The 20,876-nt window shown below is 35.9% G+C and overlaps 3 protein-coding genes across 8 annotated transcripts in view; 1 reads left to right on the top strand and 2 right to left on the bottom strand.

Moving 5' to 3' along the window:
• The window catches only part of cacna1fa (calcium channel, voltage-dependent, L type, alpha 1F subunit a), a 41,830-nt gene extending 40,567 nt beyond the window's left edge, over positions 1–1,263 (bottom strand). For both annotated transcript variants that reach the window (XM_044107489.1, XM_044099462.1), the window contains exon 1: positions 673–1,263. In XM_044107489.1, the coding sequence (XP_043963424.1) occupies positions 673–691 (19 nt within the window). In that variant the 5' untranslated portion in view covers positions 692–1,263. The remainder of the gene's footprint in view (positions 1–672) is intronic.
• Positions 1,264–5,509: 4,246 nt separating this feature from the next.
• Positions 5,510–12,588, bottom strand: timm17b (translocase of inner mitochondrial membrane 17 homolog B (yeast)). Of its 4 annotated transcripts, XM_044117206.1 has the most exons (7): positions 12,460–12,510; positions 10,902–11,028; positions 8,451–8,550; positions 8,309–8,372; positions 6,994–7,122; positions 6,802–6,912; positions 5,510–5,989 (listed from the first exon to the last, which is right to left on the bottom strand). In XM_044117206.1, exons 2-7 carry the CDS (start codon positions 10,922–10,924, stop codon positions 5,883–5,885), a joined length of 534 nt encoding a protein of 177 aa, XP_043973141.1. In that variant the 5' UTR covers positions 10,925–11,028; positions 12,460–12,510; the 3' UTR covers positions 5,510–5,882. The 4 variants fall into 4 exon arrangements, with proteins under 4 accessions (XP_043973141.1, XP_043972335.1, XP_043973954.1 ...); XM_044116400.1 differs by lacking the exon at positions 10,902–11,028 and having other exon boundaries at positions 12,460–12,588; XM_044118019.1 differs by lacking the exons at positions 10,902–11,028; positions 12,460–12,510 and adding an exon at positions 10,675–10,780.
• Positions 12,501–20,098, top strand: pqbp1 (polyglutamine binding protein 1). 2 transcript variants are annotated; one of them, XM_044113537.1, is made up of 7 exons: positions 12,501–12,618; positions 14,259–14,326; positions 14,424–14,535; positions 14,660–14,760; positions 15,496–15,708; positions 15,790–15,847; positions 19,873–20,098. In XM_044113537.1, exons 2-7 carry the CDS (start codon positions 14,260–14,262, stop codon positions 20,021–20,023), a joined length of 702 nt encoding a protein of 233 aa, XP_043969472.1. In that variant the 5' UTR covers positions 12,501–12,618; position 14,259; the 3' UTR covers positions 20,024–20,098. The 2 variants fall into 2 exon arrangements, with proteins under 2 accessions (XP_043969472.1, XP_043970296.1); XM_044114361.1 differs by lacking the exon at positions 12,501–12,618 and adding an exon at positions 13,848–13,923.
• The last annotated feature ends 778 nt before the right edge of the window (positions 20,099–20,876 follow it).

Genomic DNA, 20,876 nt, shown 5'->3' on the forward strand with positions numbered 1-20,876 from the left:
CATTAGATATCTTAGATTTGACTATATTTCTAAAAACGCATAAAGGATGTCTGATGGCGTCCTGGACATCAGACCGTTTTTATCTAACACAATTAAGAAAAGATGCGCTTGCAGGAAAGAGATACTGAGTCCTGCGGGTCTCATGTGATAAGACCAGCTGTGACCTACTTCTTTACAGGGAGCAGCATGGCACTTAGCGCAGCACTGTCCCCAAGCAGACCCATGAACACCTGTTAGCAAAAGTGTTGAATTGAGATAAATTCACCTGTACTATAAAAAAAAGCGGAAAAAAGAGACAAAAATCGTCTCTAATTTACGGTAAGTTTACGGTTGGACTAATTTTTACCTGTGAAATTCTAATTTACGGTAAAATACCACTGCGGGTATTTACCGTAAATTAGAGACGGTATTTTTTTTTTACACTCCTAGTGTTAAAAACACTGTGAGTTTTCTTTTCTACACTGGGAAGTCTGTGCTTTTTTTTTTTTTTTTTTTTAAAGAAAATAATAACAGTAGTAACAGTAAAACGTAGAAAGCTTTTTCAGTAGTTAGGGTAAGTTCTCATCTATGATCAGAAATTCATCATGAAAATATCGGAGGACTAATGAAACACCGTATGAAAGTAAACAACCATGTTTTTAGCCTATTGCATGACAATAAAGTCAGTATTACCTTTTTTTGCTCCTTCCATTTCCGCAGCTTTACAGCAGGCAGTCACCTAAAATAACGCACCATCAACTCTTCTTTATATCTGTGATGCGTAAAGGATCACAGATATATCTTTTTTTTTTTTTTTTTTTTTTGTTCTTCTTCTTTGGAAGAAGAAAAAAACCTTCAAGAGGTTTTTAAAAAAAATCAAGGCTGGCACATTTTATAAAGTGCAAAGTTCTGGCCGAAAAACGATTAAATTAACTCCACCCTTTAGCAACTTGTCGCGCAAACCAAATGAGATATTAAATAGTTTCACTCCGGCGCGCAACGGAGAGCGTTGCAGAAGGTGAGGCGGTGGTGAGCCGGTCGGGATTAGAGAGGCTGAGCCGGTTAAAAGGATGACGGAGGAAATCTGTCAGGGCGCAGGAGGACGACGACGAACGAGATTCAGCTGCAAAATCACATTTATGAAAGGAAACAAAACTGTCAAGATGGAGAAGTTTGATGGAAATAGCAGAAAACTGTTTTCAGAAGCACGTCTGTGCAGTACACCGGAAGAGACAGCAGGGGGCGCATCTTCACAGACAATAGCAAAAATTGACATAATGAAACAATATCAGTGCTTCTCAATTCCAGTCCTCAGGCCCCCCTCCTTTGCATGTTTTAGATGCGCCTCTATTCCAGAGCAGCTGATTTAAATGATTGCATGACCATTAAGAACTGCAGGAACCTGATAATCACCTACAGATTCAATCCAGGTGTGTGGCAGAAAGGAAACACCTAAAACATGCAGGGCAGGGGGGGCCTGAGGACTGGAATTGAGAAACACTAGTTATTGTTTAGCTCTAAATTATAATAATCAATTATAAATGCAGATAAAATATGTGGAATGCTTAAAAATTAAGGATTTTATTGAACGGCAAGGCTGAAATCAGAGATGAAGTACCCAGGAAATTACATTTCAACATATTTTATTCAAGTTAAAGTAAAAAGTAACAAAAAATTACTCAAGTAAGAGTAAAAAAAGTATTTGATAAGGCGACTCGTGTGCTGAGTAACTGATCAAAACATCAATTATTTAATATTTAAAAATTACATAATCAGACAGACAAATATATAAAATTAAGTGTAAATGTATTTTAGGGATAAAAATGGCAATAATTTCTATAAAAAATTACAAATAACAAATTAAGGCAAAATATTATTTTTCCAAAATCAGTTTCTTTCAGTAAAAAACTTATGAAACTTTAACAAAACCTTCAGGTGTGTTTCTAAGCCTGGTGAACCTTTGGTTAAAACATGTTTGTTCTTCATTCAGTGAAACTTTACTCAAGTAAAGAGTACAGCATAATAAAAATACTCCTAAAAGTAAATTTTTCTAAAACGTTACTCCAGTACTTGCTGCTCAGTTCTAGCTAAAATTCACAACCTAATCAGTCACAGAAATAGTGAAGAACCTGTTAGTTTGTCTTTATGTTTAAGATCTATTCATTAAAAATGGTTCCCTTACATAAATCCAGTTTTTTATTTTATTTTAACTTTGTACACACTTGTTCCACTTCAACACTTTCCTTTGAACAATTTCCTGGCAGTTTTGGCTCCTGAGTGAGGATCGTCGTCTCTCCAGGTGAGCTGGGCCTCACCGTTACCTGAGGCCAACGTTTAGTTTCAAATCTCCAGAATAAATCTAACAAGTCTTTTTTTATGTGTTGTTTTTGTTAGATTGCCCAAAGCGATCAAACATGTCTGTGATTTCAACACAGCTGAGCTCCATGGATATCTGTCACAAAAGATTCAAAGAAACACATTAAAGCTTGAGGAAAGGAAAGGAAGGAAAGAAAAGGAAAGGAAAGGGAAAGAAGGAAAGGGAAGGAAGGGGAAGGAAAGGAAAAGGAAGGAAAGAAAAGGAAAGGAAAAGGAAGGAAAGGAAAGAAAAGGAAGGAAGGGGAAGAAAAGGGAAGGAAAAGGAAGGAAAGGAAAGGGAAGGAAGGGGAAGGAAAGGAAGGAAAGGAAAGAAAAGGAAAGGAAAGAAAAGGAAGGAAAGGGAAGGAAGGGGAAGGAAAGGAAGGAAAGGAAAGAAAAGGAAAGGAAAGAAAAGGAAGGAAAGGAAAGGGAAGGAAGGGGAAGGAAAGGAAGGAAAGGAAAGAAAAGGAAAGGAAAGAAAAGGAAGGAAAGGAAAGGGAAGGAAGGGGAAGGAAAGGAAAGAGAAGGAAAGGAAAAGGAAGGAAAGGAAACAAAAGGAAATGACAGGAAACATTTTCTGGTTTTGTTAGATAAATCTGGAAAACAAAAAAACAAACGTTCAACATCTCTTTCACTTTCAGCCTATATGTTACCAAACCTCATCAAAGTCAGCAGCATCAATACAAATAACATTAACTGTATTTTTACATTTAGTTATGAATGAGAACTGCATTCTAATTGAAGAGAACAGAGAAATTAATTAATTTGTAATATATAATTCACTAAAAGTCAAACACATTTGTGATAAATTGCTGGTGAAAAAAAGATGAAATTCTGCTGCGTTATCTTTTGGACAATAAAAACTTTCAAAACTAATCGTATTCATTTTGTATTTTTCGTAATCGTTCCGTGAACTTTAAACTTAATGAGGCCTGCAGGGTTTGAGACGGATTTGTTGAAACATAAATAACTGTAAATACAGCTCTGGAAAAAATGAAGAGACACTTAAAATGATCAGCTTCTCTGATTTATAGGTTTATGTTTGAGCAAAATAAACATTGTTCTTTTATTCTATAAATTACTGACAACATGCCTCTGAAATTCAAAGCAAAAATCTCGTTTTTATTTGCAGGAAATGAGAAATGGTGAAAATAACGACAACAGTGCAGTTCTTTCAGACCTCAAATAAAGCAAAGAAAACAAGTTAATATTCATTTAGAAACAACAAAACTAATATTTTAACTCAGGAAGAAACTCAGATCTCATGGTTTCTGTTGGATTCTTTTGCTTTTTGGCTTCATGTTAAAACTCTCCTGTATTCACAATCAGTTAATTAAATGTCCAAAATGATCAGCGTCTGGATGAAACCAGTACATATTTTTTTATTTATTTCTGGTGAAGTATCTTAGTACACTTAAAATAAGAGAAAAATAACTTACAAGCAACTTTCCAGTAAGATATAGTAGCTTATTAAACGTAAATAATTCTCAATATTTATTTTAAAAGTACTAGTTTGGCTGGCATTTTATTTCAGTTATAACAACAGATGTTCCCATGCTACAAATGAAACAATCTGCCAGTGGAACTAGTACATTTTAAATAAATATTAAGAATTATTTACCTTTAACAAGCTCCTATATTTTTGCTGAAAAGCTGCTTGTAAGTTAGTTTTCTCTTATTTCAAGTTCACTAAAAATATTTGCACTAGAAATTTGGCCCAAATATTTGGTGAGACTTTGTGTTTTTGCAGTTGCACAGATGCACTAAACTCTTTAGGTTTTCACATTTTGGTTACAAATCAGTTTAATAAATAATAACAGTGTAGGAAAGAAGTGTTATTTTTAAGTAACTTCACAACTTGATCACTTATTATCCACTCCAAAAAGTAAAACAACAAATAAATCCTTTAACGCCTCAAGTCTTCATTACATTTTTACACAATAAATATATTCTGATAAAATAAACAATCTTTCTATACAGAGTGAAACATTTCATTGTTTTGGTCCTTGTTAGATAAAATCACTGGCTTGGTTGACGGATAAACCGACAGTTTAACTAACCTGCTTTAGGAAACATCAAAATGGATTTTTCCTTATTGCAACACGATCATTTCACTGCGCAGAGTGAAATGATGCTGGCATGATTTAAACACAGACGTTCGTTAGCATTGATGCACAGAAAACAAAACGGATCAAAACTTCATAATGAAACCTGCTGAACAAACAAGACACAAAGTCACAAAACATCTCTGACAGATGATTACTTGATTGTTTCAAATTCTTCACATGCAGCGTCCTGTTAAAGTATTTATATCCTTTAACTTTTTTACTTTTTTGTTTAGTTACAAACCTAATTGTGGAAATATTTTATTAGGATTTTAAGTGATAGCCAATCATGTAACAGTGGATATATGTGAAGTAGAAGGAAAAGGATAAATGGCTTTAAATTTTCTTTGTGAGGTACAACAGAGTATCGGGGCTTTAGTGAGGAAAAATTGAAAATGAAAAAATAAAATTACGAGAATAAAGTCCCAGTATTACAAGGATAGATTAAAACCTTCTGAGAATAATTTAAAAATAATATGAGAATAAAGTAAAATAATAAAATAATACTATGAGACTTTATTTGCGTAATACTGACATTGTTCTCGTAATATTACTTTATTCTCGTATGAGTTAATTTTTGTAATATTCTGACTTTATTCTCGTGATTTTAGTTTTTATATTTTCTTATCGTGGCCTTAATGCTGTTGTAAAGAAGTGCTGGTTTGATGTGATGCAACATCGTTTTAGTTTCTCCACTTTTCAAAAAGAATAGCCGCACGTTAAAGTTTGCAACGTGACAAAATGTAGAACAAAGGTATTAAAACCTTCCTCTATGAACATCAGCTCAGTAATGTAAACGTTAACGGATCCGGTTTAAAGTGTGAGCAGTTTGTGTGAGGAGCTCAGCGACCGCTCGCTCCAGATTTAGCACAAACCTCTGGAAACATGAGCTGCAGAAATAAACGCTCTGCAGAATGTTCCGGCACTTTCCAAACCCATTTCCTGAAAAGTTTGTTTGAATATTATTGAACAAGCTTCCTGATGAAATGCCAGAAAGATGTACATATAAATGTACATCTTTCATAGTGTTTGCTTGAATGAAAAAAAGTTTGCTACTTTATTTTTCCAGATAATCTGTAAAATGTTTTTTATTCACAGGTCAGCTCTGTAAATGTACTAAAAACTGGATAGAAATAAAATCAGCTGGAGAACTCTCAGTAATTCAAGAAAGATGCAATATTTCTAGCATAGATACATGTCACATAAACAAATCCATAAGGAGAAGAGACTACAGGAATGACACAAAACAAACAAAACGTTCTCCAGAAGAAAACATAATGTGTATCTGAAGGATTCTTACATCTCAAAATTCATTCTTAAACACTAAATCACAACATTTTACCCTGAGGTATTTCAACAAAGTGCATCTACTTTCAAAGTCCTCTTAGCAGTGATGTCGCTCCGTTACGCTGCGGTGGGACTCACTGTGAACGCAGAAGGTATCTAGTGAAACAATCCTTTAGTCCTCTGCTGCTGCTGCTGCTGCTGCTGCTGCTCTCCGTCCTGCGGAGGGAGCTGACTGGGGTCTGCCCCCCCAGTAAACGGCAAAGCTGGAGAACAGAAGAAGAAGAAACAACAAAACATGGCAGATTCAAACGTCCAGAGTGTCTTGCTGCTGTTTCGTTAAATTTTGGAATCTAAATCAATAAATTAGATCTGAAACAGGCCATAAATAAGGCTTGAAAATTAATCTAAAAATTTTTTATATCAGGTCCGATTTCCAATTTTTCCTGCCACTTTTAAAAAAAAAAAGGAAATTACTTTCATTTCAATCATCCATTCTGAGAGTTGGAAGGTGGATTATTTACCAGAATAAAGTTGCACTGTTAGGAGAATTGTGCTATATAAAAAAATGTAACATAAAAAACATTTTTTGTGTTGTCTCATGAAACTACTACTTCATTCTCCAAATGTTACAACTTCATTCTTGTAAAATTATTTTGAATTCGATATCATAAGACTTTATTCTTGTAACACTGACATTATTTCTGTTTATTTTTACTCTTAATTTTTACTTTAAATCTTAGCCTCAGCCTTATTGACTTGAATTCAAAGTCCAAATAAATAGAAGATGTAAAAAATGCTTGTCAAACAAAACAAGATGGCGCCGTTTGAACTCCCAACTCTGGAAACCCAAAGAGTGACAAAATGGTCTTCACAAACTAAAACTTTGATTAATCAGAAACCAAATATTTCTGGAAAGGAAATACTTGGTTTCTGATTTAGCTCTAGGGTTGTACAGAAGGTCAAAAGTACTACAGGCTAAATCACACACCGGTGATTATAAAGCTTTGAAAGTTTAACAAAATGGCACCTCCAGACATTCAGTACCTGAAGACGATAATTCCCTAAATCAACTCACGGTTTTGAAACTGCTGTGCTGTGTATCTAGTCAGGAGAATACCAAAGCCCTCAATGAGCGCGAGCAGGATTCCCCCCATCATTGCAGAGCCCATCATCGTTAGCGGACCACCTAAAGAAAAACACAGCAGCCGCTCAGTGGCATGTATCACAGCGGCCGTTGAGAGGCGACGGCTGCGTAGTTTTCTCTCACTGCGTGCTGCCAGAATGGCGCCGGTCAGGGCGCCACTTGTGATGGAGTTCCACGGATCCTCCTTTCCTCTCAGGCGAACTAAACCACAGTCGATCGTGGAGAAAAGGCCTCCCCAGACAGCAAAGCTACCTGGAAACACAAACCAGTTAGCATCAGCTAGCCTGCGTGGAAGCAAAAAATACAGCTAAAAGTAAAAATAGACAAAAGTAAGCCACAAAAGTCTGACGCATTCTAATAATTCGAACGATGAAATGCTGTCTGAAATGATAAGAGGCGGGCAGAGAACCTCGAAATTTTACTCAAGTAAGAGTAAAAAGGTACTGAGTAACTGATCAAATTATCAATCATTTAATATTAAAAAATTACATCGTCAGACGGACCAAAATGTAAAGTTAGGTTAAAGGATGAAAATGACAATACTTCATAGAAGTAATGAAAATGAATAAAATCAAGCAAAAGAATATTTTTTTGAATTATTTTCTTTCAATAAAAAAATGATAAAACTTTAACAAAAACTCGAGGTGTGTGTCTGTGTCTGGCTCATTTTTGGTTAAAACATGTTTGTTCTTCATTCAGTGGGTAGAAATATTATTTAAGAGTAGCGATGCTTCATAATAAAATTACTCAAGTAAAAGTACAGCTTAGAAAAAAGTACATTTTTTCCAAAAGGTTACTCAAGTAATTGTAATCGAGTAAATGTAATTAGTCCCAATCCGACACTTTTGGTATGTGGTAAGTAAAGTCGTAATACTCTGTAATCTGAGTTTTGGGGAGTATAAAGACATCAAATAAAAGAGGATAGAGAGCGGAGACTTGAGGAAACCCACAAATCGTCTTTGTTCACTCAGATTCTAGGGATTTGAACCTACAACCCACCGACTGCAGAGCAAACTCCTACCACTGTCACCCAACGGAGGTAATGACATCTTCACAAAGGGCAAAGTTAGTTTGAATGTTTCTCTTAATTTAGATCAAATAATAATTTGAAAACTGCCTTTCTTTGTTTGAAATGTCAACAAAGGATTATAAAAACTGCAGGTGTGTGTCTGGCGAATTCCTAGTTCAAACATGTTTGTTCTTCACTTATTGGGCAGAGAATCCAGAAATTTTACTCAAGTAAGAGTAGAAATACTTCATAATAAAATTGCTCAAGTAAAAGTAAAAAGCGTAAAAGTATTTTTTTTCAAAACAGTTACTCCGGTAAATGTGATTGAGCAAATGTAGCAAGTTAATAACCAACTCTGGAAATTATGAATCCAAGAAAAGAGAAAACTGCTAAAATGTTCAGAAAATTAGCACAACAATCGTCCCTTACCTCCAATCTGAGGAGCTCTTACTCTCACTGCATTTACACTTCCTCTGAGTCTGTGTCCAACACCCTGAAATGTTACAACAATCACTTTAGGATGAGGAGTCACAGAGAAAACTACCATGATATTTAATTTTTTTAAACTTACAGCCGGAGCGTTTCGAAAGCCCTTCACTGCTTGGAATACGCCTCCACCGATTGCACCCATGGTGAAAGCCCCTCCACAGTCATCCACTATCCTCCAGGGGCTGCAGGGGGAGAGTAGAAACAAAATCAAGATGAATGATACTGGTCATAATGGGAACAAGACAAAGACTAACATCCAAATGCCATCAAAGAAACAATTGGGAGACCGTAGGTGTTCATTCACACTAGCCCTGCCAGATTGACTCATACTCAATCGCTAACGTTTGTCAATTTGACGCTGTGAAGCTTACTGGAAATTACCTGCACTGTAAACAACCGTCCTATACTGCAAAGAGAGAAGTGCCAAGCTGATAGATGGATGTTAATGTTAATTCAATAACTGGCTAACATGAACCGAATGGTTTTGTTAATTTCCTCCGTTGCTAAAACTACAGGAAGTCTACAATTCTAAAATGGCGCAGAAAATCACATCATTGTTCACAATTTCTTCTTCTGTTTGCTGATTGGCCCGATTGAAATTCTACCAGAGGAATTCAAGTGAATGGGAGAAAGTCCAGCCTGAGCTGTGAGCAGGATTTGATTTGAGTGAAATAGTGCAGGAAGGCAACTGGGTTTAGTCCACTTTAATCAAACTAACTCATTTGGGTTTTTTTCCCATTTTTTTCTCCGAAGAGTTTTTGCGCCGCTAGTGGCTCGTATTTTTTTCGACAGTAGGCAAACAGGAAAGACGGTAAGGAATCCAGCAAAGGTCGCCAGGACCGGGTATCGAACCCGCGACATCCGCGTTGAGGACTAAGGCCTCCAAACGTGGGGCTTGCTAACCCCCTGTGCCACCACAGCACGCCCTAACTCATTTGTGTAAAAAATCTATTTTGTTTGGGGAGCTCCGAATGAATAATCGAACTCTACTGAGGACCAGAAATAAGTAAAATCTGGTCCGCCTAAAAATCTAGGTCTTGGTTCGGTTGAGGTGAACTCTGGGCGGTTTGAATCCATTTATGAAAGGCAACCAGACTGGAGACCGCTCCAAAAGCAGGAAGCAAACTGTAGCACAGGGCATTCTGGGTAAATACAACCAAACAAAACGTGTGAGTATTATGCTAGCTGGGTCGTGGACTTTTACCAAGGACAAAAAAGAAATCCCACGACCTCTAAAATCTGACACTACTCCATTTTTGCCATCATTTCATGAAGAAGAAAGTTAAGCTCAGCGTCTTCTTCAGAGGTTTTTGTGTTGTTTCTTTCAGTGGTTATTGACGCAGCGCCACCACAGGCGAGGAGGAAAAATGTTTTTTCAGAGTTTGTTTTTTTGACACAGTGAAGTTTGAACTTGAACTGCACCAGCTGAAAATGTAACAAATGTTGTTCCCAGCCCAAACTGAGTCCACCAGACTATCAGGTGTGAAAATACCATAAAAATCTACTATCCATGCATTCCTATGTACTATTTAAAATAAAATCATATTTATTTTAAAAATATAAATATAGTTTTTCACAGAGTCTTTACAGTCTTGTGTTAGGTTCCATCAAGTTTCAGTCCAGAATCATTCTTTCATTTACATTTGAGCTACTTTACTCTTTAAATTTACAATCCTGCTCAGTGTAACAGTAATAACCATTCACAACACTGCCACACAGAAATTAATAAAGGACATTTAGAGACAGATAAATCATCAGTGTCAGTTGACATTAATAGCATTTCAAATCAAAGGGTTTTTAATCACAGCTATCAAACAGTTTCCTAGCTTGCCAAAGAATCACATTTTCATTACTGTCAATCCAGCCATGGGAAAAATTAATTAAATAGCTTGTGGAGCCCCAGTTTAGAAGCAATAACTCTCAGGATTAGGTTTCTGTTTACTTTATGTCTCTGGTGTTGTTGGGTAGGATTTCTTCCACCTTCTTTTGCTAAGTTTATTTAGGTTTCCAGAGATTTATTTCTGCACAGCCGCCTGCCACACAATTTTTGTTATTGAGCCATTTACACTGTCACGCTGTTGTAATTGTGGATGTATTTGGGATTCTTGGGACGTATCCAGTTTGGGAAAAGCCTGTCCAAACGGTCTTAGATTTGATTTCAGAATATTTGATATACAGAGAAGTGGTCGACATCGATGGGTCTAAAACACTTACAAATATATCTGACTTTTTAACTGCCATTTTAACTGCTTCTAAAAAAACAAAACAAAAAAAAAACAGCCCAAGCGCTTAAAAGACCCACCTACCTTTTGACAGTATGGCAATAAGTTCATGTCTTTTGGTATTTGAAAAATTCCGTTTCAAACACCTCCCGATCGACCGGCACTGGGCCGTTACTTAGCAACCCTAGCATAGCCCAGCCCCGTTACCTAGCAACACAAGCGGAGCGCCAGTACTTTGGGCAGCTGGTTTTACTGCGGCATGCGCTGTACAATAGCTTTTGGAAAAGACAAGTTTTGTGTTTTTGACTTACCATTTAGAAAACACCTGCGGCATATTAAGGCTTTTTAAAGATGTGCGTCCTTAAAAGTGCGCATGTGTTTTCAGCCATTTTCGTGTGCGAGTGTAACCGTTGAGCTGGGGGCGTGGCCAGCAGCAGCCTGTTTGGATTTAAAGTGAAAAGACGCCATATAACAGCTTATTCTGAAAACAGCTCGGAAATAGGCAGAACTGACCAGACAAAAATCTCGATATTTATTTTGAAAACTGAGGCATGTAAAGTGCCAGATGGACCTTTAATTAAAATTTTTATAGTTCCTCTTAACTTTTCACAGTCTGAGCTTCATGATCATTTACTTGGACGTCAACTCTTGAAAAGAATGACAACTGTCTTTAAATATTTTCTACTTAAATATTATTTTTAAATTAACAATTTGAAATTGTTTGGAAATTTCCTTGTATTCCTTCCCTGATTGTTGGCCAGCAGCAGCTGATTTTTAAAGGTCACTGATGATGTTATTCCACCTTGAAAATAATACATAAAAATTTTACAGAGCTTTTTCGGACACTCAACTATACAACCATATCTGTCTACTCTTGTATGTTGAACTTCTGGTATGCAGTCGCAGTCAGTCACACTAATCAGTTAAAAATCGGACTTTATTCACAATAGCTGTATGGTTTTTACCCTTTTAAATAGCAACTATGTATTTAGTTTTGTTGTTTTTTTTTATTCAAGTTTTCTCAGTTGCGATAGTGCATTTCTGAAAACAATTGCAAAATGTACAAATTGCAAAACCGAGTTGATAACCTTCAAAAGCAAAAACGTCATATCTTGGTGACACTACCTGAATATGCTCACAACAGCAACAGACAATTTGCACAGCCATTTGAAATCTACATGACAGTGAGTATGTATTTTAAAATTTTTATTCTTATGTTTATTTGCAATTAACATAAGAAACATCCCTGCGACAGACTGGCGACCTGTCCAGGGTGTACCCCGCCTCTCGCCCAGGACGCAGCTGGAGATGGGCACCAGCAACCCTCCCGACCCCATTAGGGACGAAGGGTGTTCAGAAAATGGATGGATGGATGGATAAGAAACATCCATTAGATTCAGTGATCATAGGTCCATTATGTTAGACGTAAGCAAATTATAATGGTATAAAAAAGCAGAAGCAACCGATGCAAACTGCAACTATGTTATTCACATATTACTATTTGTTGCGGATGAACTAACAGTAATAAACATTTTAATTTTGCTCGGAGAAATGGACCAAGTCATTGACAGTCACTACTGATTTCTTGGTATAAAACCGCTTCAATTGTAATTTGAGTGAAACATGACATTCCGATAAAATGCTAAATTTTACAATAAAAAGCACCGAGTGTGGAGAAAAGTTACTGCTGGACAACAGCTGTTTATTTATTATCGAAGCAAACATGAAAAACATTCGTATTACAAAAACAAAGTCTGTCAAAACAAAGTCTCTCCAACAGAATCTATGTGAATCTAAAACCGAATCTATAACACACATCTCATATGCTCAGCAAACAGCGAAGGACAAAAATATATAAACTAATCTTACCAAGGCTCACGGGCATACTCCTCCATGTTTGTTGACGTCAAGCGTACACGGTGACGTAATCGATGTGCGCCGCCGGCTGCTTTCTTTTTTATTTTTTCCTAACAGGCGGCGGTATCAACTGTTCTCTCGACAAGTAACTAGCAAATTCTTTTCACCCAGGTAAGGATTAAATTATTATTAATTATTTATCTTACTTATAAGGTATTTGTGTTTATTTTTCAGTGTATGCTGGGATAAAGACAGCGTGCTTGTTGCTTTCGTGTTTTTAGCCGTTGCTACATCGTTATTTCCTCCAGGCCATTCACTTTTCTCCTTCTTGCTAGATATTTGCTTACTGATGCACACAATAAATTTAAATTATTAGTCTTTTAATAAATAATCCAAAAGGTATCACGTTTAAAATGTTGCATTAGTGGTTTCTTTCATTTTGAAATACTAAAGGAGTTAAAAACGATTTATTTTGATTTACAGTCACAATCTAGAAACAGAAAATGTGAGCTAATGCTGTTCGTTTAGCTTTTCAATAAACGTAATTTATCGAAAAGAAAATTATTCTCATTACTTACACGTTAGACTTACAGTTACAGTTCACTTTGTAATCTCTGTAAACGCAGATTAGTTTTTATACCCTGTACTCATATATTGTGTTTTTGTTTGAACATAACTACAGAATCAAAACTTAAGGATTTAGATTGGGGGCTTTTAAATATTGGAGCATATTTCCAGTAACATTCCTAATAATCTTTGCTGAATATCTAATCTCTTTATATGTGTGAAACAACCAACCAGTGTTGTAGTCAAATCCACCAAACCCGAGACCGAGTCAAGACCAAGACCAGCGGGCCGAGGAACATGACACAATATAATGTGAAATATGATCAAAATTGTTAATCAAATTGATCTGAAAGACTCACATTCACATAAAAACCCCTAGATATTAAATACTTAGAGCTGAAATAAATTAAACCAATATTAAGAGCAGAACAAACTCTGGACATTTGCCCATATCATTCATGTCAGCAACCACCACTGTCTGCACCATTAAACATAGCAATTGAGCAGTGACGTGTAATGAGGTTCATAGCTGGTGAGGCACTGACTTAACCATAATCAGATTTACAAATATAGACCCCCTACATGTTAATGTTTACACAAGGAAATGTCGCGCATACGGACAACGCTGGAGGGCAAAAAGTCTATACTTCTATACCTCTACATGCACAGCCGCGCTGCCGCCATAGAATGATTCCGTTAACTCAATCAAACTTAGACATGTAGCTATTCTCTTCGTGTTGTGCTCCATAGCAAAAGGAGAAACCGTTAATGTATAATTCAAAACCTCGTGTTTTGAACCACGCTCTATGTGTCAGCGCGGCTACGTGCAGACTCGTTGCCATAGCAACTGACAACGCCACAAAAAAGCCCACACAATTATCGGAAAACCTCAGTTTTCCTGCAGGATTGGTGAGTTCAGGGTAAAACACAATGTTTCAGTCACACATCTGGTTTTTGCATGCAGCCCAAAGTGCTACATTTTGGCCTCATTTGACCAGAGCATCTTGTTGAACGTGTTTTGCCAACATGATTGGTGGCAAACGGGAAATGAGACTTTTAACTTTTCTACGAATCCAGATGTCTGGAGTGCATGACTTCATTGTGAATCCTGCAGTTCTTTAGCGTTATCGTTTTAGATTAATGCTGTCTTTACTTTCATGTCATCTTAGACAGATGTAATAAAATGCTATTTTGACATGTTTCCCTCATTCAGCTCAAACATAATCCTAATTCCTGTTTTTCAGAATGCCTCTTCCTCCGGCACTTCTGGCCCGCTTGGCCAAAAGAGGAATTGTCAAACCAACAGATCAAGGTTTACCTGGTTTTTACTTTTAGCCATAATTATTTATTTTTCTTGTTGCCCTATAATTTGTCTCTTCTAACAAATATATTCTGATTATTTCCATCAGATGCAGATGAGGAGATTATCGCTGAAGATTACGATGACAACAATGTGGATTATGAATCCACCAGACTAGAGAACCTTCCTCCAAACTGGTACAAAGTGTTCGATCCGTCCTGGTATGTACTCATAAATTAAATTCAACTCTTTGGGAGTTTATAGAAATACCAAATTACCTTACATATTTGTGTTTGGAGTATTTAATTATCACTTAAACCAATTATTTTCCTTTTTAATCCACAGCGGTCTTCCTTACTACTGGAATGTAGAGACAGAAATGGTGGCCTGGCTTTCACCAAATGACCCGACTGCAGTTATAACAAAACCTGCCAAGAAAATGAAGGGTACAATAAAGCCGCCTCAGTTATTATTCTTTAGCTATCTTTACAGTTATAGTCAGAACAAAAAGCACCTGAACATGTATAATTTTAACACATGTAGATTAGAAAAAGTCAACAATAAAAACTAATTAACAAATAACATAAAGCTCAAAATAAATGTGATTTATGTTTGAAAACTTTGGGCTGAAACTGTCTTTTAAGCCACGGGTACCCAAAGTGCGGCCCAGGGGCCATTTGTGGCCCTTCGATTAATTTTGTGTGGCCCCTGATTGCAATTCAAGAATGTCTCAAATTTGTCCGTCCAACAATTTCAGTAGTTTTTTCTAGGATGAGATTTTCTTTTTGTATCTTCTCAAACGGAAAAATATTAAGTACAACGCAAATAATTATTCTTGAGTTAACTTTTTATTATTATTATTATTATTATTATTATTATTATTATTATTATTATTATTACTGGGAATAAACTAAAACATTTCATAGACTTAAGAAATGGAAAGTTCAAAACGTTCAATAACTGTAAACATTAAGATAAATCTAAAAAAAGAGAGAGAATTCACAGAAATGGGCAAAAATAAATACATTTTGGCCCCTGAATAATTTCAGTTTTGTAATTTTGGCCCTCAGTTCAAACGGTTTGGACACCGCTGCCTGACGATAACAGATGAGCCGTTTGGTTTTGACTACTGAGGAATTATTTTTGTAAACATTCTCGTGTTTTGTGTTGTTTTTCCTAAGCTGATGTCACAGATGAAAGAGCAGAGAGGCCGATTGAAAAGCCAGAGAAGGAACGAGATCGGGATCGCGACAGAGACCGAGAACGGGAACGAGAACGAGACCGGGACAGGGACCGAGAACGGGACAGAGAGCGAGACAGAGACCGGGACGAAGGACGGGACAGAAGGAAGCAGAGGAGAGACGACATGCCGCCGTACGGCAAAAGCAAAAGAGGTAACATCCTGAAATGTCTCGATTTTTTTACCTCAGTTTTTCTAAAAGTAGTAAATGGTGAGAGCTTCATTTGTTTTACAGGAAGAAAAGATGATGAGATGGACCCAATGGACCCGAGTGCCTATTCTGATGCTCCAAGGTACCGTATGAGCAGAAAACATCATGACAAACCTTTCCGCTTTAAACGTTCATTATGATGGAGGAAATGTGAGAAACATAAAGGAGCTTAAATATTATAAATAAACAAGATTCTCATTTTAAGAAAAAAAATGTTTAAAACACTCAGGATGCATTTAAATTTCCCTGATTATTGACACATTATGCAAATGACTTAATGCAGACTTAAATTATTATTCCTGATTCATCAAATATGTAAATAATCATTAAATAATTCCAACATTAACTGTAGTAAACAGACTGTGAAATAACAACACACTCAGCAGCAGTTAAGCAAAATCTACACAAAAAATACAAACATTTAGCATTTAAGATATAAAAAAAAATATGTTCCACCCAGAACTCCTCGGGTAAACGGAGTGTTGCTGGGATCAGGCACAGACGACATCCAGAGATAAAAAAGGTTTTATTTTCCTCAACACAAAGTCTCAGCCTGTCACACTCGGTGCCTAACGCTCTTCAGCAGAAAGAAAAAACAGCCCAAAAAGGCACGTTTGAGGAAAACAGGTAAAAAGTCACATTCAATGACATGTAGGAAATATGAGTATCAAAGATGAAGGTAGGAGACCGACACAAAACCAAGTTCTGAAGGAATGAACAAACTGCAATGAAGAATGAACTTATTATAATGAAACAAATTGGTTTGGGTACCTGTGAACTATAATACACATAAACAGTAAAATAAACAAATAAACTAATAAATTTGGTGTCTCTCACAATACTTTTAGCTTGATATGGTTCAGATTCTATTAAAAAATCTATTAAGCATCTTTTATCCAATTACCAATCAGCCAATTAAAAACTAATCACCAGATCAGACAGTTGATGTTAAATCGAGCTTTTTACACGTTGGTGTTAAAACTTCTAACTGCAGATGCATCCTTTATTATTATTGCATTTTATACAATAACAGGTATTTGTTTATTTTAAAACAATTTATTAGCATTTTTATTGTATTTCTAATATTGTACATAAAAGCTTAAATGATTGTATGAAAATTCTACAATGCAAGATAAAAAATAAAAATATCACCACTGAAAACATCAACTCTAATTCAAAAATTATGGCTTAGTGTTTGACTACAATAAAACAAATTCAGTTTCAACAAATGCATACTAGAAATATTCTTATTTACAAGATTCAAGGGAACTGGTAATAAAATACATTTTAATAAAGTTGCAACTTGTCTTAAGCTGCCCTTCTATAATTTATACAGCGGAAGTTGTCCTAACAAAATAAAAGCATTAAATCAAAACCAGAAGTTAACCGTATATTATACATATAAAACGAAGTAAAGGCAATAAGAGTTAAAAAGGCAAAATAACAAATAAGGAGCTTAATTTGGGGTTATTTACAATAATAATACTTTATTGTTCCCCAGAGGGAGGGAGAATTTTGTTTGTCCCAGCATGGCAAAATAAAAATAAGTAATAATAATATTTAATAAATGTACCCATTTATCTTTTTAAACCGATTACTTGATTAATTGTCAGAAGAATCAATAGAATGGATTACTAAAATAATTTTTAGTTGCAGCCCGAAGCTAATTACAGAAACGAATAGGGATGGACAATAAATCAAAAGCAATATATGTTGTGATAGACACGTGATCAATATTAATAGATAATGCAGCTGATGCAATATTCAATATATAGAATATTCATTGATCTCTGATTCAGTACCGCACAGCATTCTGGGTGTAGCGGCTAAAATCCTGTATTTTAGGCTACCGGTTGTTGATTGTTGAAGCGTTGGTCTTACGTGTGCTCTATTAAGAATTCCGGATGCCAGTCTTTGTTTTGTTTTATAATAAAGTCGTTTATTGTTTGCATGTTGTCCATCGCTGCTATTTCCATTGCAAATTCACTTATATTCTGACATAGAACCTTAACCTGAAACACAGTAGAAAACTGTTGCCCCTTCCTATCAACAACACCTGAACATAATCATGCTTGTCCTTAAATAACCCATCCCCCATTAGACACACAACTCAAAATGAAATACGCCCCCTGGTGGCGATAAACACAAAAAAGGCTAAATGGCTCCTACACTGGGAAATGGAAGCAGAGGAGGAAAGCTAGCTAAGAAAGGCTGGTGAAATCGACTGACTCATTCATTCTTTGGTTACCTAGCAACTCATTCATTCTTTGGTTACCTAGCAACAAGTTGCTGAGTAACTGGCACAGCAGCAGTTTAAGGTTCTGCCATTTTACCTCGTAACTGCTTAAAAATAATAAATGACAGGGAGTGAAAACGGTGGGTAAAAGAGTAAAGGTCAAGAATGAATTTACCTTTTACTTTTGATTGAATTCAATTAGCTTTGACTTTTACTAGCCTATGTTTTTAAAAAAAATCATTTTTAAGATCACTACTGTTAATCAAATAGGAAGTCTTTAGTGCAACACTGACTTTAACTGCGGAGGGTTGCAGCTGCAGTGTAACATGATGCATGCTGGGTTGAAACTTTGCTCCACCCCTGCTGGCACTGCAGAGCAGACGGCGAGTCATGTGACGGGTAACCCCCGTGGGAGCCAGGCGGCTGCAGATGCTCTGGTTTCACATGCTGGGCGCCACCTCTGTAACGACATCGATCCCATCGGCCCACAGGTTGACTCAGCTGATCCGCTCCGAACCAAAACGCCTCAGGTTGATCTCTCAGGGAAAGAAAAGGGTATTTTTAGTTTCCCATGTCGTGGTGTTTGGTTGGACACTTGTAGTTTTGTTGATGGCATCCATAAATATGGAGTTTCTCACATTGTCTAGAATGTTTTTGTTGCAGATTTCTACGTTTTGCTTGATTAACTACGACCTGAAGTGTTAGCTTTATTGGCTCAGAAGATAAAACCCACCTGAAATAGTTTTCTCTCTCCAGGTTATTAATTTAAAAGAAAATGTAGAATATTCCAGTTTTGTTGGCTTAAAAATAGTATGATATTATCCAGATTCTCATTTAAGATAATCTGAAAAATAACAACAAAAACCCCAGCAAAACTGGATTGATCACTTTTAAATATTACAATGTGGTCTGGCTCTTTGAAATCAAAAATACTTTACTGATCCTAAATGGAAATGAAATAAAATTAACAAAAGACAGCTTAAGATGTTTACTAAACATCGTAACATTAAAGTTGATACTTTAGATTTTGATTCTCAAAATTTTCAAGATTTTTCGAGAAAAATGTGGCAGAAATTTTTGACCTTTGGAGCTCAGAAAATATCCACTTTTTTTTTTTATTTAAAAAATGTTTATATTTTTTCTAGAAAATATGTGAAATTAATCTAAACATTTCTGGGGTTTTTCTTACACATTTTCAACTTTTCAAGCTCAGAAATTTTAATGTATTTTCTAGAGTATTTCTGAGGTTAGTTAAGGTTTAGTCTTTTCTAGAAAATATTTATTTTTTTCTCGCAAATTGTCAACTTTAGGAGATCAGAAAATCTCTACGGTTTTTCTAGAACATTTCTGAGTTTTTTTGGCAGAAATTTTAGACTTTTTGAGCTCAGGAAATTTCCAAGTTTTTTTTCTAGAAAATTTCTGAAGTTAATTTAAAAACATTCATGAAAATATGCAAGATTAATCTAAAAATGTCCATGTTTTTTCTCGCAAATTTTCAACCTTCAGAGTTCAGAAATCTCTGTTTTTGTTTTTTTTAAGAAAATTTGTAATTAATGTTAAGTTAGTTTTTTAGTTTAAGTTTACGTCTTAATACGCCACTGTAGCTTTCCACCAACAATCCTCCATATTTACCGTGTTTTTGTTTCAAGTTTTATTCAAGGTGTCAGTAAATGTTCTTAAATTTGACTTGCTGAAACCTGCAGATTATCCTGTTTCCAGAAACTTCCGTCATCTTTCTTTATGAGCTGATTTATTATAACCAGCGCTATTAGCGAGGCTTTGATGTGGAAAGTCAATAATCCCTCTCTCAGATGCGGGATTAGCGCATGAAATCAAGCTGCTAATTAAAATTAATGTTTTAATCTTCACAGGGGCTCTTGGTCAAGCGGCCTCCCCAAACGCAACGAAGCAAAGACGGGCGCAGACACGACCGCAGCCGGGCCGTTGTTCCAGCAGCGGCCGTACCCGAGTCCCGGGGCGGTGCTGCGAGCTAACGCCGCTAACCATCCGCCCAAGGAGTGAACCGGGATCCCGCGAAGACGGAAAAAGGTCCGGAAAGACGAGAGAAGAAAAAGATCCTGTATGGAGGCCCGCAAACACACAAACGTTGTTGCTAGCTCTTCAGTACGGAAACACCTGAGGGACATGGGGAGATTTTTTAGTTGTTTTTTTTTTTTAGTTTTTTGCGTTACCTCGCAAATGTACGACGGAATATTAGCGCTGTACTAAAAAATAAATACAATTACAAGAATGAAATCAAAAATAATACGAGAATAGTCATATTTCAAGAAGTTGTATTAACAAGGATATTACTTTATTTTATGAGAATAAAGTAATATTACCAGAAGAACTTGACATAATGCAAAAATATAGTAAAGCATGTAGGAGTAAAGTCTAAATGAGAATAAAGTCATAATATTTAGACTATTTTTGTACGAGTTTATTCTTATAATATTTATTCTCGTAATAAAGTAATATTACTTAAAGTAAACAAAGTAATATTACTTTATTAATATTTCTTCATTACTGATTATTTTTGGCTCAATTGTTCCCTGCGATTAGCAGCAATTAATTACATCCAAACCAAATATTAAACTTACATGTTCATATTGTCATAATGCGACTTCATTCACATAAATTTTCAACTTTATTCTTAAAATATGACTTATTTCAACTTTACTCTCATATGACATCTCATAATGACTTCATTCTCTTTAGATTATTTTTCAGATTTTTAGAATGGCTCTAACACTCCGTTGTACAAAAGTTTCTTCGTTCCCTCGTAACAACATACCAGTTAATTCACGCAGCATCTTTAATACAGAGTCTTTCTGCTACAATATGAAGTTTTTCCACGTATATTACCATCTATTTA

Source organism: Gambusia affinis, linkage group LG01, assembly GCF_019740435.1.
Source record: "Gambusia affinis linkage group LG01, SWU_Gaff_1.0, whole genome shotgun sequence".
Lineage (NCBI taxonomy): Eukaryota > Metazoa > Chordata > Actinopteri > Cyprinodontiformes > Poeciliidae > Gambusia > Gambusia affinis.